The 15,616-nt window shown below is 42.4% G+C and overlaps 1 protein-coding gene across 1 annotated transcript in view; it reads right to left on the minus strand.

The window, feature by feature from the left end:
- Positions 1-268: 268 nt before the first annotated feature.
- The window catches only part of DDX10 (DEAD-box helicase 10), a 181,244-nt gene continuing 165,896 nt past the window's right edge, over positions 269-15,616 (minus strand). The window contains exon 18 of the mRNA XM_065642296.1: positions 269-780. Coding sequence (XP_065498368.1) covers positions 591-780 — 190 coding nt within the window. The 3' untranslated portion in view covers positions 269-590. The remainder of the gene's footprint in view (positions 781-15,616) is intronic.

Below are 15,616 nucleotides of genomic sequence, written 5' to 3' on the forward strand. Positions count from 1 at the left end.
TTAGCTTCTAAAAGTGGTTTCCTGAATTGGCTAACACCAGTGACAGAATAATAATAGAAACTATAACTGGAGGATAAATAAATGCCATCATAACAAAGCTGAAAGAAACACCAAAAGTTTACACCAAGGCTTCAGAAATTTTTATTAAAATATTTTAATGTGAAAAAATGTATTTTAAGTAATATGACTTAAGCTGCCAACAGTATTTCTTCTTTAATAATTTTAGTACACATTTATCTTCTAAAATAACACACCTGACACAGTCAAGAAAGGAGCACCTGGTTTTTATTTAAAGCAAGATTAAAATAAAAAATGGTAATTGCTTCAAAACTTGGAGATTTTAAATTATGAACGTGTTACTGCAAAATGACATCTGGGGATTTAGGTTGGTAAGTTCTTTTAGAAAGCCTTATAAATCAAACTAAATCCTGTCTATAATCCACGAGCCAATCTAAGGCAATCCCGCTGCACATGGAACTCATTTATCTACGTCCACTGGTAACCAGCTGCCCAGATGCCAAATTAATTTTGCGCAGACTACTGACAAAACTGTGGAGATGTCCCAGAAAAGAAAACGTGCAGGAAAATAATTAGCTGTGACTGTTGAGCAGATGTAGTACAAGCTCTTCGTCCTCTGCCAGAGAAAGCCCAGTATCTAATGGCAAACAGGGCTCCTCCTCTTGGCTGAATTTCACCTTCTTTCTTTTTGGTGGCATTTCTGCTGCTGCTGCGCTATTGCTGCTATAGTTTCTTTTCTTTCTTCCACTCTCCTCAAATTCACTGCAAAACCAAATCAATTAGTCTTTTTAACAACTGTGGTAATCAATATCATCATGTAATCAAACAATTCATTTTAAACAAGGCAAATTTATGTCAAGATAAGAGCAAACAAAATTACAATTCAGAAGGGTGAAGCAATAGAAGCTGACAAACTCTGAATGTCTAAATCAGAACTGCTTTCAGGCCGAGCTGGTGGTGGATGTTCTGCTGTCTTAATTGATTACAGTATATCAAGATATCGCTATCAGTCTTACCTAATATTTGCTGCCTTGTAGAGTGACAGATAACTTGACAAAACTGATTTAGTGATGTGTCAGTGGACCTCGACATGCATTCAAGATCTTTACTAAAATAAATATGTGACAAAAATAGAAGTATGAGAACTGTCATTTCATTAGCGAATCCTACACTTAATATAGTTTTGATTTGAGTCCATCTCATTCAAGCCGCTCTTTTCCCTTCTTTCAGAAGCTTTCCTTGGAAGCTCTACACCAGCTCTTTGCCATGAAAGGAAGAGATAAAACCCAAACCCAGTTATTTTCCCTGGTGAATTCCTATTTCTTCTGCTGCTTTTCTTAAGACCTGAATGAAATGACTTTTGCAGCCTTTGATCTGGACGAAACCACCTTGTACCTGTTTTAATACTTTGACTTTTACCACATTGCCACATGACAGAAACACGAGAAAAGCCCAAGTTCCCATTTATCTTCATGTGGCTTTTGTCCGTAACAGAAAATGTGCTATAAATCATTTTATCTAAGATAAAAATAATCTATTCTAACAAAATCTGTTCTAAAATATAATATCGATGTACTAGGTTACAGAGAGCTGGTTGTCCTATGCTGTAGGGTAGAATTCATAGCAAAAAAAAGCAGAATGTAAACCCTCAACCCCCAAACCATTCTCTCCAAACAAGTTAACCGAAATGAAATGGCACTCTCAGTTTTTCATGTTAGTATTTTAAATAATATAACAAAAATAAAAATGGAACTTCAAAGACTGAGTTTAGACTTTTGTAAAATGGATGGTTAAATTCAGATTTTTAATTAATTTTTGGCAAATTTATACTTAGAAAATTTAATCTACTTTAAAAAAAAAAGTTTCAGCAAGATTTTTTACTTGCCTTAATTTTTATAATTGTTTAAGTGTAAATGTACCGTTTGCGAAATGTCTCATTCAGAAATACCATTTACAGATTTAACGATTAGAACCAGCAGTTACACCAGATAGTTCTAACTGGGAATACTGTCTTTTGCACCAACACAGCCCAGGAACTCAATTCCAACCACCTTCTCCCCACCGTGTTTTTCCATTAACAGGACTAGTTACCAGTCCATGAAACGCTGGTTTCACCTCTCACCGGAGAGCAGCCTGACCCAAACATTAACCCCAAAGCAGGGCAGTTCTCGGGAAGTTCCCGAACGCTCTCTGAGCGGGACCAGCCGCACAACAATTCCTCCTGCTCCTGGCTCCTACACGCTGCTTTCTGGCTGCCCTCCCATGGAGAGGAAGGAGCACCCCAAGATCAGATGGCCTTGCACTTGACTGCAGACCCGTCACCTGCCTCCCTCCCCTGCCCATCCCACCTTCCAGAGAATAACGGGGCCACCTCCTGCCTATTTGTTACAGCACAGAGAGAGGAGGGAAATCCTGTGGGAAACACCTGACATTCCCACAACGAAAACAAACAAAGTACCCCACCTTTGTGTTCTCCTTCCCTGCCTATCCAAAAGAAATAGCGCAAAGCAACCTGATTTACTGAGAGATGTCCCAGCCCATGGCAGCAGAGCTGGACTAGATGATCTCTTCCAACCCAAATCTTTCTATGATTCCATGAACAGCTAAAAATTGGGACATTTCAAGGGATAGAGCAGCTTTGCTGGCTTTAGCTGCCATTTGCATGGGGGTGGCTTTTCGGTGCTTCTTACCAATGTTTATTTCATTCCTTTTCTGGGGAAAGGACTCTCTATTTGTCTCTGTACTGCTTTAGATATTCCATAAATGCTGAAGCTATACTGACAGTGTATGAAAATACTCTGAAGCACAACGACTTCTCACCTTTCCAAGTGGCCAGTGTGGGTTTGGGCTGGAGTTTCATGGTGTTGGTTTTAATCAGGACAGAGTATAGGGGTGCACTTTAAAAGCATTAAGGCTGAACCCTCATTAAGTAAAAGCATTTTAACTTGTTTGCAAAAAAGCCAATTATTTCCAGCATTTGAATGGATTCTGAAGCCCGGTTTGCATTCAAAATTGACTAATACTTAATTAAGGACATCAGTTCAAATCATCTTAGCGATTAAAACAATGCAGAAATCTCCCAAGTGATGAAATAGCAAACTTTAAATACCAAATATGATATTTACTTTTGGAGTTTCAGAGGCCCGTAGGCCTAGATGACTGTAAGGCATAACATTTAAATATAAAGCACATTCAGAAGGAACTGTGAGATTTCTAATTTTTTCCACACACAAAAGCACATCAACACAATTACAATTACTTTTCATCACAAACTTTGGGGGAAGATTATGCTGAGTCAAGCTGTTTCTTATTATTAGTAAGGTGCTCGATTAGTAGTGCATACTAAAGGTGTATCTGCACATTAGCAGGTGTGTTTTCACACTAATTTGACCCCTACTGGGCTGTAAGCTGGAGAGGTGAATACGGAGGAATGTGAAACATGGGAAGCAGCAGCAGCAAAGCCACCAAACAATGAAGAGCCGAAGGCTTGCGTTTTCATGATGCACAAAAAGTAGAAACAAAACAGTATTTGATAAAGTCAACTCAGGAGGGAAAGCAGAGAATCATGTAGAACATGCGAATAAGATGTTCATAATTTTGAGATGCGGAGAGCAGACAGACGGCGCTTGTCTATAGAACGGTTTGGGTTGGAAGAGACCTTTAAAGATGAGTTGGTCCAACCTCCAACCCTGCTCCCGCAGGATGGATTTTTGCCAGCAGTGGTCTGGGTGGTGCGGAGAGGGGCTGCACTACTCTGCAGGAGCAGTCAGAAGTGTGGCTTTTACAAAGGGTGAAAGCGGCAATTTTAAAAGGAAGCTGGAAAATCACCAGGAGAGATGTCTGGCATCATGATGCCAAGGGGTATCCCGTACTCCCTCTGGGTGCTTCTCCTTGGCTGTTTGGACAGAAAGCTCCTGGGAGGAGATGTGACAAGTGTGATTCTCAGGGGCACAGGTATAAGGGCTGAGTGTGTGAAAGCAGCTCTATGGGGATGACTTCTGCACTTGCCGTCAAATTAATTTCTCCTGGGTCTCCACTGACCGAAGGCCTGTCAGTCCACCCTGCAGAGCCAATCTTTTTATCCTTGGTCACTTCCCATGGACATAAATGGCCCCTTATTTCTCAAAAACACACAAACTGATGCACTACCAGCTGGTGTCCACAAATAGCCAAAACAAAATGGAGTTATTCTAAAGTGAACTATTTTCTAACAGAACAACGCAGTTACACAGCAACCCCACAATTCAGATCCAAACCAAAGCCAGAGTGCCTTTTCTTCTTCTATTTATAACACTTAGAAAGCAGCATGTGCAGCTGGATTACAATTCCCTTCTTTTACCATCTGGTGCAATTTAGCTTTTCAGCCGCTCGAACAACCCACGAGGTCTGAAGCTGCCTGATGGAAGGATTTACTGGGACGGGCTGTGTTTGCACAGAGCAGGAGGTGCTCACAGCCGCCTTACCAACAGGCACAGTCATTTCTGTGCTCACCGCTTGCGCAGCTGTGACAACAAAGGGAGATACTATCATTTGATAGGTAATGTTTATTACTCAAAACCCTAAAGCCCGGTTTGTGAATCCTGTCACTTAAATAAATGCCAGCATATATGAAGGGCATCAGGAAAACAGGGGATCTAACTATGACCCTGACAGCTATACACCAAGAAACTCTAACTGCTAAAAATCATCTTAAAAGGGTGTTTTGAGGTGATACCAGGAGAAAATAGAAAGCTTTTGATTGTTAGTATTTAACTCACTTCTGGGCTTCAAGGTATGTCTTGACAAGCTGTAAGGTTTAGATTTTAAGTGCTTGAGATCCAGCCATTTGAAATCTGTGGCCACGCAGCCAAGTTGCTGTTGTTTAAACGTGGTACTGTGAGATCTCTAGACAGGCTCTGCTTCAGTTCACATTTATCAGGGCTTGCTTTGGAGCCCGGGTTTACCAGCACTGCTGGAAACAATCTGCCCTTGCTGCTGAACTGCAGGCCAGAAGTCAAGTTTCCAAGCTGCAATAGCACACACGAGCTCTTTCCCCAAAACATGTACAGGAATAATGAATGAATCTGCTAATAAAATACAGTTCAGAAAAGTTAGGAATAATTTATCCCATAAATATTGGCATTTTGCTAATCAAACACATTGTGCCACAAGCCTTTTTCCACATAATAAATTTTAATTCACAAGGCCATGGCAGCAATCCTAATGAAGATTAATTACTGCAGTCCCTTCCATAAAGCCCAGTGTAGCTTCTTTCTTACTTGCTGTCAGAATGCTACAGCACATAGAAATGGTAATGAAAATATATTGTGTTGTGTTATTTCCCTTACTGGCCATTCCACTGATGTAAATCAAAACAGCTATAAAACTAGATTTCTAAAACACAATTGCAGGAAAAAGGATGAATAATCTACTTGCAATGAAATACCAGTGCATTAGTACTAAAAGCAAAAGACAAGTCTGTCTTGGAGCTGAAGTACAATAATCTGGAAGAAGAAAAAAAAAAAAAGTAAATGGAAAACAGACCAGCAAGAGAGTATGCTTAATATTTCTTACTATTGCATGGGAAGTACACAGAAGATTTGATGGGAAAGAGCACCCAAACCAACCATCTGCTCTGAGGTCACCAGTACTTTCTAAGGTGCAGGGGTGTCAAACTCATTTTCACCGGGGGCCACATCAGCCATGGGCTGATGTGGCCCCCGGTGAAAATGAGTTTGACACCGCTGGTCTAGTGGACAAGTGGCAGTGGACTCGAATCAGGTGTCTGAGGCTGTAACAGCACTTCCCTTCCCTGTTCCTATTACAGACATTGCTGACCATAAAGCAGCCATACCTGACCCAGCTCTGAACCGCTGGAGTTGCTGTTCAGCATATTTGGAACAATTTTAGCTTATCTTTATACACCAGTCTGAAAACTGAAATCATTTAGAGGCTGATTCTCAAGTGGATTGAACATCACTGCTCTGGGTTGAAATGGCTTCAGCTGGATGTGACTGTGGCTTCAATGAAACCATTTTGATTTGCTGTATGTTCCTCTGACAGAGGCTTAACCTTCCCCGAAATGTGCTGCTGCTTTTGAAGATGCTGCCAACCACCTCCCCAGCCCTCCCATCTATTCACTCCTCCTCAGCTTCATCTGACACTGACGCACTCTAAATCCATTCCTCTCCTTTATTTTGTGTGACCACTGTCATCCTCCAATTGCTGACAGTTGATTTCTGAACCGCGGAGTTTCAGTAAATACTCATCCCATTTCTCGTTCATTAATGCAGACACTCGCTGATGACATACTGAATGTGTTGTGGGCTTTTTGTTTTGTGTGGTGCTGGTGTTGGTTTGTTGCTTTTTGTTTGTTTGTTTGTTTTTCCTAAGGTAATTTCTGTAGCTGTCAAGTTTACAGGAACCACAGGAAAGATCTAGTCTGACCTGCAGAACATAGGTTACCAAATTTCACTAGGAAATTCTACCATCACGTCCATTATAGGTAATGAACTAGAGTACAACTATTATAAGGACTTTCATGGCATAAGAATTTCACATCTCTATCAATAGCCATTCCATGTCTCAATGTCCAATTTTGCAGCTGAACGGCATGATCAAGCCCTTAAACAGAGACCTTTTACAGTGTCTGTCTTATGGTGCTTTTCTGGGCACCACGGCATTAAGTTCTGGCCATCACAAAGTCACTGATATGACCTGAATAACACACGTTAGAGAGAGCACCATGATTAGTAGACAAATCATCTCAGCAGACAATGTAATGTCAACCACACCAAGAATCACATAAAACTTAGCAGGTCAACATCAGCATCCTGGTATAAGAAGGAGGTACAAAAAACTGCAATTTGCCTATAATTTTCATAAATAAAGGCAGGTACTCAACCAAGCAGCGCCAACTGCTGACTTGCACACCTGTCAGCTGGTGACCAGCCATAAAATCTTGAACAAAACAGTACCAGAACTAAGACATTTCTCCTTTCCCCTCATGTCCAAGATCTTTTCCATGCTGATCTAAGTGTTAATGCGATCAGTCGCACCTATTAAAAATTTAAAGAAGGTAATGATGAGGTCAGTCATAACTTTGCTCTTCCTCAACATTTTTCTTTGAAGAGGTTGAGGGATTAGAAATATCAGAAACTCAATTTGACTGCAAAATGAATATTTAAGAAATCCAACTGCTTTTCTTCCACCCTATTCGATACACTTAGATTTTTCACCTCATTAACAATTTACATTGATAGCCTTAAACCAAATATGATGAATGTTGCTAGATATACAAAAATTAATCTCATATTACATGCTTGGAGTCATTAATTACTCTGCTTGTAGAGGTATGGCTGGAAGGGAATTTTATTCAAAGGCAAATTTAACTCATGATTTCTTATAGCTCCCCCAATTAAAAAAAATGCTGAGGGGGAGGGAGAAAATATTAACAATGTTTTTGACTTCTTAAACTATGGACAGATGGTCTATTTTTAAAGACTGTTGAAGGGAGATACCCTAGGTCTCACATACTTACTTTGCATTATCCCTTTTAGAAGCATTTTTCCCTTTAAAGTAAGTAGCAGCTAGTGTAGCCCAACATATTTCTATTTTAATCCAACACTTTGAGCAAAATCACTGAATTTTGTAAATATAAACCAGAAGAGAGTTGTATTTCCTAATCTCAAAGCCTCATTTCACTGTGTGCTACTCTAAACTGATTTGATTTGTTTGTTTTGTTAAAATCATTAGGTCAATGTTTCCTAGCCCCAAGAGCAACTCATCATACAGTTCAGTGACAGCTCTAAGAGAGGTGCATGAGGCCTAAGTGTTGATTTAACAGAAACTCCTCCTTCTCACTGGCAGCAAGATTTCTTGCCTGTTCTCGTGTTTCATCTTAAGCCACCAGATCTCCATCATCCTCTCTCCTTCTTTCATGCATACATCCCCTCCACCTCTTTTCTTCCTCATGCAAAATCAATACCACTTCTCCAAGGCCTTATGCTTGCCACCAGCCTCTTAAGCTACCACAACCCTTTACGCACAGGCTTATTGGTCATTCAAATTCGCTGGCTTTTCTTGATTTCCTCTTTTTCCAAACCTTAATTAATTTCCTTCACTGTATCTGCTTCCAAATAAGCCCCTTATGTGGTGTTCAGAGCATCTCACAAGTCTCCAGACATACCTACACTGAGCCTCAAAGCTGACTTCAGAGCCTAGAAAACAGACCACTACATTTCCCACCCACACACCTAACAGAAATGTGGCATTATCAGCACTGCCTACTGGAAACAGTCCTTGACCTGCCCTACTGCACCAAAATACACTGGGACGTTGCCCAGGAGAGCTCTAGTTGGCACCATCCGAAGTCACAGCACTTGTGGACAATACGGACAATCATGGGCTGGTACTTAAGCCCAGACCCTGGCCAAAGCTGTTCAGCCTGTATAGTCAGACTGATGCTCCCTCCGCAGGCCCAAGCCAGCACAGGATTAACCACCACATGCTGTGCTGCACCATCAATGGCCTCAATTCTGACACCCTCCTTTCACGCACTCCTAGAAACACAATTTTGTCCTGGACCCTGTCATCTTCCAAATCTATCAAGCGGCCCATTACTGCCCAGTGCTCTTGCTCTCACAAGCACGCCAGTTTTTCACTTTCCTCTTCCTTTTGCACACCTGCCCTGGCTGTTCTCATCTCTCACTGCAATTTAATTACTACCCTTAGCAGTGACTGACAAAGCCACTCCTGGCCTGTCCCCGGCTATAATACAACAGCACTGTCTCTGCTTCTGGAAATCGCTGCTGATAATAAATTCCAAATAGCAGTCTTTGACAGTGCAGGTTTATCTGTACTACTTTTCCCATCGCAGCAGTGCCTAAGCCAATGTGGCGTCTTCTGGAAGGCTCTGAAGGTCAGCTCCAGCTAGGCTGTTTGAAACTGCTCTCTGGGTCCTTGTTAACTCACATTCAGCTTAAATACTGGAGAAGAATTTGAAGCAATTTGACTCACTTTCCAAATTTTGGTCTTCTTGCCTTCTTCACAAAGGCTGAATGTATTACGCATTGCCCTAGTCCTTCAGCAAACACAGAGAAGACTGAAAATCAGGAAAGTATTCAGTCCTACTGTGTAAAGATAGAAAAATGAACAAAAGCCTTTAAAAATCCCCTTGGAGGAAGTTAAGGACCTTTCCTATTATTAAAAAAGTCAATCAAAAGTCGGGGCAAACAACGGAGACCAGTAGTGTGTCCTGAAGTTGACAGAGGCTGGTTCTGAAGCTCATGGTGACGGCAGTTCTCAAGACACATTTGTTATGCCAAGAGTGTCTTGCTCCCCACCAGGAAAAACTGAAATCCCCAAGCTGATACCAAAAAGTGACCCAGACAGATTATAACTCCCAGAGCACTAAATGGACATTACCGATTTATACAAACATTTTACTTAAGGAAGCAAAACCAAATTGCAACTTTGTAGTCATAAAACGAATACAAAAATACATAACTGTGTAAGTCAGCAGGGTTTGCATGGCAAGAATGTGCCAATATTGCATGTGAAAATCATAACAAAATCTGTGTTTTAAGAGTTTATTTGCAAGACCACCTTTTAAAGAACCGAATAATGTTGAGATTTTAAATGGCCATCAACTACATTTTCAAACATATAGATCTTAAATCCATGTATGATCTTAAAGAAATTATAATACAAAATGTGTTTTATTTGATGAGCCTTGGTGTCTCCTATTTAAAATCTGAAATATGATTTTTAGATAGATTAGCTTCCATGCATTACTAAGTCCCTAAGACCAAATAAAGTCCAGCCTTCCAAATAAACGATCCTTGGCAGGCTTAAGGCATAATTCATAATTAAAAAAAAAAAAAAAAAGAACATTTCATTGCTAAAACCCTCCTTGATTGTAAATTATATTTCAAATACATGGTCACAATGTGGATGGCAGTGGACCATGGAAAATGTTCTTACATGCACTGTGTTCTAAAGTCACCTCCAAATATAGTTGAAACAACACATTTAAAGTACATTTAGTAAATTAAAACCTGACAAGCCTTAATACATGGCAGAAAAAAAATCCATTTCTCAACTCCAGTTGAAACATATATGCAGAGTGTATTTTTTGTGCTCAAAGTTACTCCCTTCAGCCCAAACTACATTCAAGACAAATCTCCCTGGGATCACTGAAATACTGTAGACATCAAAGTTCCAAGAAAACAGTCGCTGAAAAAGTAACTCAAGTAAGGACAAGCTCAATAAAATGGAAAACCAAAAAGGATTAAACTGTGTCTTTGTGGTATTAAATTTACATGTGTAAATCTGGCATACTAAAAACAAGAAAAATATTTTGTCAGAAATTATTAGTACATTCCTGTTTTCCTTTTTTGTATTTTCTTTCTTTTCCAACCTACTTCACAAGAAGGGGAAATGACCAAGGCCTTAGGCCTTCTTTGAGTCTTAGCTCTCCCTGAGAGCAGACACTGACTCCGGGGAGCCAGATCGGCCACTGACTCCAAATAAATCTCCATGGATTAACACTGCCAAAAATCTGTCCATCTCTGCCAATTTTTATGCTTAAAGCTTAGCTAATCTGGAGTCTAGCTGACATCTTTGGGGAAAAGATCAATACAAAAAGTGATGTATGAATACATACAAAAAGACAGAAGTGGTCTCCCCTAGATAAATGGTAACTTAATGATACTGAAATTAAACTAGACAAAATTCCCAATTTTAAACTGACTGACCCCATAACATTTTCAAAATACTTATTAAGTAGTTATGCTACAAAACATTGTACTGACAAGATAACTAAGCCTAGGTAAGGCTACGAGTTGAAATAACGCAAAATCTTGTTTAAGAAATGCAGCACTAGACCACTACCTTTTTCCTACATGAAGTAGGCAGCAGTTTAGCAGTAATTAGGAAATGCCTGAGGTAATTAAACATTTATTAGGTAGTGTTGTGACACTAGGTTTCCTACACTTGGCTGCTGCTAACTCCTTCCCACCAGCTCAGTTGTCCATTAGCTTACTGGATTCCAGGAACCCGCCCCTTCAGCAGCAACGTGCACACCAATAAACCAGGCAAGGGTTGCTCAGTGTCCAACCACCTACCAAAGCTTTACTTCAGACTTTCTCAGTAAACTCGGTTTTACGCCTTCCAAGAAACAAACTACCAATAACTATCAAGATTCTCGCTCTACTTTGATATCCGCAGCAACGCATTACTACAGAAGACAGCTCAGAATTTGCTCTCAAAGGCAAAATGACAGAACCACTGCTGCTCTGGTCCCCGATGGAGAAGTGTTAGTAGCTTGAAATACTTCTCTTGGAACCTCTGCTGCTGTCCTATGTAAATGCAGAATTACTAAATACACTTTTCTATTGGTCCTTGCCTCATAGCTAATATTAGACCAAAGATGGCCCTTCCCAACAAAATGGAGTTTTACAGGATCCTCTAGCTCAAATTGCTGCCTTATATCCAGGTTTTACTCATCAGAATCCCATATATTAAAAAGACAGTATTAACAATATTACTGATGTTATCTGGGGGAAGCTGAGAAAAAAGTTTCATCACATTAACCCGGTTTCACTCCAAGCAATATACAAATACCACCAGAGAATGCATTTATCAAATATGGATAGATATATTTCAAGTCTAGTAACATGTGAAAAGCAACCCACAAATCCACTTATACAGCCTTCTCCAATAAATCACAGAATCACAGAATCACAGAATGTCAGGGATTGGAAGGGACCTCAAAGATCATCTAGTCCAATCCCCCTGCCAGGGCAGGAACACCCAGATGAGGTTACACAGGAAGGCGTCCAGGCCGGTTTTGAATGTTCCCAGAGAAGGAGACTCCACAACCTCCCTGGGCACCCTGTTCCAGTGTTCCGTCACCCTCACTGAGAAGAAGTTTCTTCTCAAATTTAAGTGGAACCTCTTGTGTTCCAGCTTGAACCCATTACCCCTTGTCTTACTGTTGGTTGTCACCGAGAAGAGCCTGGCTCCATCCTCGTGACACCCACCCTTTATGTATTTATAAACATTGATGAGGTCACCCCTCAGTCTCCTCTTCTCCAAGCTGAAGAGACCCAGCTCCCTCAGCCTTTCCTCATAAGGGAGATGCTCCACTCCCTTCATCATCTTTGTGGCCCTGCGCTGGACTCTCTCCAGCAGTTCCCTGTCCTTCTTGAACCGAGGGGCCCAGAACTGGACACAATATTCCAGATGAGGTCTCACCAGGGCAGAGTAGAGGGGAAGGAGAACCTCTCTCGACCTACTAACCACCCCGCTTCTAATACATCCCAGGATGTCATTGGCCTTCTTGGCCACAAGGGCACAGTGCTGGCTCATGGTCATCCTGCTGTCCACCAGGACCCCCAGGTCCCTTTCCCCTACACTGCTCTCTAACAGGTCATTCCCCAACCTGTACTGGAACCTGGGGTTGTTCCTGCCCAGATGCAAGACTCTACATTTTCCCTTGTTATATTTCATTAAATTTTTCCCCGCCCAACTCTCTAGCCTATCCAGATCTCGCTGGATGGCACCACAGCCCTCTGGCATGTCAGCCACTCCTCCCAGCTTGGTGTCATTAGCAAACTTGCTGATAGTACACTCAATTCCCTCATCCAAGTCATTGAATATGTTGAATAGTATTGGTCCCAGAACTGACCCTCGAGGCACTCCACTAGATACAGGCCTCCAACCAGACTCCGCCCCATTGACCACGACTCTCTGGCTTCTTTCCTTCAGCCAGTTCACAGTCCACCTCACTACCCGATCATCCAGTCCACACTTCCTCAGTTTTGCCGTGAGGATGCTGCGGGAGACGGTGTCAAATACTTTGCTGAAGTCAAGGTAGACCACATCCACTGCTCTGCCATCGTCAATCCACCTTGTTACGTCTTCATAAAAGGCTATGAGGTTGGTCAAACACGACTTCCCCTTGGTGAAGCCATGTTGGCTGCTCCTGATGACCCTCTTATCCTTGATATGTCTTAAGATGGCACCAAGGATAAGGTGTTCCATCACTTTCCCAGGGATGGAGGTGAGGCTGACCGGTCTGTAGTTGCCCAGGTCCTCCTTCTTGCCCTTTTTGAAGACCGGAGTGACATTTGCTTTCCTCCAGTCCTCAGGCACCTCTCCCGTTTCCCAAGACTTGGCAAAGATGATGGAGAGCAGTCCAGCAATGACTTCAGCCAGCTCCCTCAGCACCCGCGGGTGCATCCCATCTGGACCCACAGATTTATGGATGTCCAGATTGCTTAACTGGTCCCTAATCCAGTCCTCATCAACTGAGGCAAACTCCTCCATTGCCCTGCCTTCCTCTGGGGCCTCAGGGGTACGGGGCTCCTCAGGACGGCCTCCGGCAGAGTAGACAGAGACAAAGAAGGCATTCAGTAATTCTGCCTTCTCTGTATCTTCTGTCACCAGGGCACCCACCCCATTCATCAGTGGGCCTACATTGCCTCTGGTGTTAGTTTTATCTGCCATGTATTTGAAGAACCTCTTCCTGTTGTCCTTGACCCCTCTCGCCAGGTTTAACTCTAAGGAGGCCTTAGCTTTCCTCGTTGCCTCCCTACATCCTCTGACAACAGCCTTATATTCTTCCCAAGTGGCCAGCCCCTCCTTCCATGATTTGTAAACCCTCCTCTTCCACTTGAGTTTGCCCAGCAGTTCCCTGTTCAACCACGCAGGTCTCCTGGCTCCCCTCCTTGACTTCCTGCGCGTTGGGATGCACTGATCTTGAGCTTGGTAGAAGCAGTCCCTGAATGCTAACCAACTATCTTGGGCCCCTTTACCTTCAAGCAGCCTTGCCCACGGGATTTCCTCCAGCAATTGTTTGAAAAGGCCAAAGTCGGCCCTGCTGAAGTCCAGGGTTGCAATTCTGCTCGGTATTCTGCTCCCACCACAGGAGATTCTGAACTCCACCATCTCATGGTCACTGCAACCAAGGCAGCCCCCCACCTTTACTGCTTCAACCAGATAAATACCAGTAAATACTGAATCTAAACTTCATTAAAGATAACTTTAAAAATTATGCTGCTTTCTCCACCAAAAGCAGATGGGCAGAGTCAAGTAGTCATAAATACAGAAGGAACTGGAAGAATTTTGTTTAAGAATGATGGGTCTCATTTTCTACTTGTTTTTAGGAAGATCTATTGACGTAGTACATGGCTTTTTCATTCATTTTACATGGAGCGGAAATACAATCAGCTTAGGAAAGTGAAAAACCAGAAGGAACTAGAATTAACTTACAGTTGCCTTCTTTCTCTCACTTGCACAAAGAAGCAGCAATTTACTGCTGCTCAGAAAATGCAATGTCTTTCTCCCAGCCTTGTCAGTTCTATTGACCAACACATTGGTGAATGGGCTACAGGGGACATGGTCACCAGCCTTTTTTTTTTTTTTTAGGGGTATCCAGTCCTTAAATGCATGTCCCCACACCCAGTCCCTACATACTGCTCCCACAACGCGCAGTGACACAGGGCCAGGGACAATCTACCCACTAGGATTTAGCTGATTCAGATGGGAAAAGCAAAGGATTTATGAACCTGGACATCTAGAAGACAGCAAAATAAAGGTTTATACTCCCATGCAAGTGTCAAGGTCGTATTTCTGAATCTGTTACACAATAGGGGGTTTGTCAGAGACACACAGATGGACTTCTTATTGCAGTGAAGCTGATGACAAAAACCACACGACTTCATCCAGTATCGCTGCTTCTTCCTGCAGTATGTGCTGAAGAACTGCAGTATGTTGCCATCACCTACAGATCCTCATCCCTGCCCTGTGCTTTTCTATTAAACTACAAGAAACAAAATTTTCTGGTTTATATAATTAAAAACACTTTTAGATTAAGAAGAAAAGTTTAACATTGTTAATTTTATTATATATTTACTTCTAACTCAGATTCCACTTCATTTGTAGCGTTGAAGAGTCTGAGCCAACACTGAATCAGAAAACTCAGCAAGTTTCACTGTGCACAAATTTATTTAATATAGCACAGGTACAGAGGACTCATCCAAATCCTTGAACATCTTTCCTTTCAAACAAAACCTGTAATGTGACAGTAGAGAAATGTATTTCTGAAACTGCATTGAGTTTGCATGGCAAGGTTTTGATAGCAGGCGGACTACAGGGGTGGCTTCTGTGAGAAGCCGCTAGAAGCTTCCCCTGTATCTGACAGAGCCAAATGCCAGCCGACTCCAAGACGGACCCACCAAGCTCATCCGCAAGGGTGCTAGCGCCTCTGGGATAACGTATTTAAGAAGTGGGAAAAAAATTGTGCAACAGCAGCCAGGGTAGAGCAGTGAGAATACGTGAGAAACAGCCCTGCAGACACCAGGGTCAGTGAAGGAGGAGGGCAGGAGATGCTCCAGGTGCCGGAGCAGAGATTCCCCTGCAGCCCAGGGTGCAGCCCATGGTGAGGCCGCCTGTCCCCTGCAGCCCATGAAGGTCCGTGGTGGAACAGATCTCCACCTGCAGCCCAGGGAGAACCCCACACCAGAGCGGGTGGATGCCCAAAGGAGGCTCTGACCCCAAGGAAAGAGCATGCTTGAGCAGGCTCCTGGCAGGACCTGTGGCCCCATGGACAGAG

This window comes from Caloenas nicobarica, chromosome 1, assembly GCF_036013445.1.
Source record: "Caloenas nicobarica isolate bCalNic1 chromosome 1, bCalNic1.hap1, whole genome shotgun sequence".
Taxonomy (NCBI): Eukaryota; Metazoa; Chordata; class Aves; order Columbiformes; family Columbidae; genus Caloenas; species Caloenas nicobarica.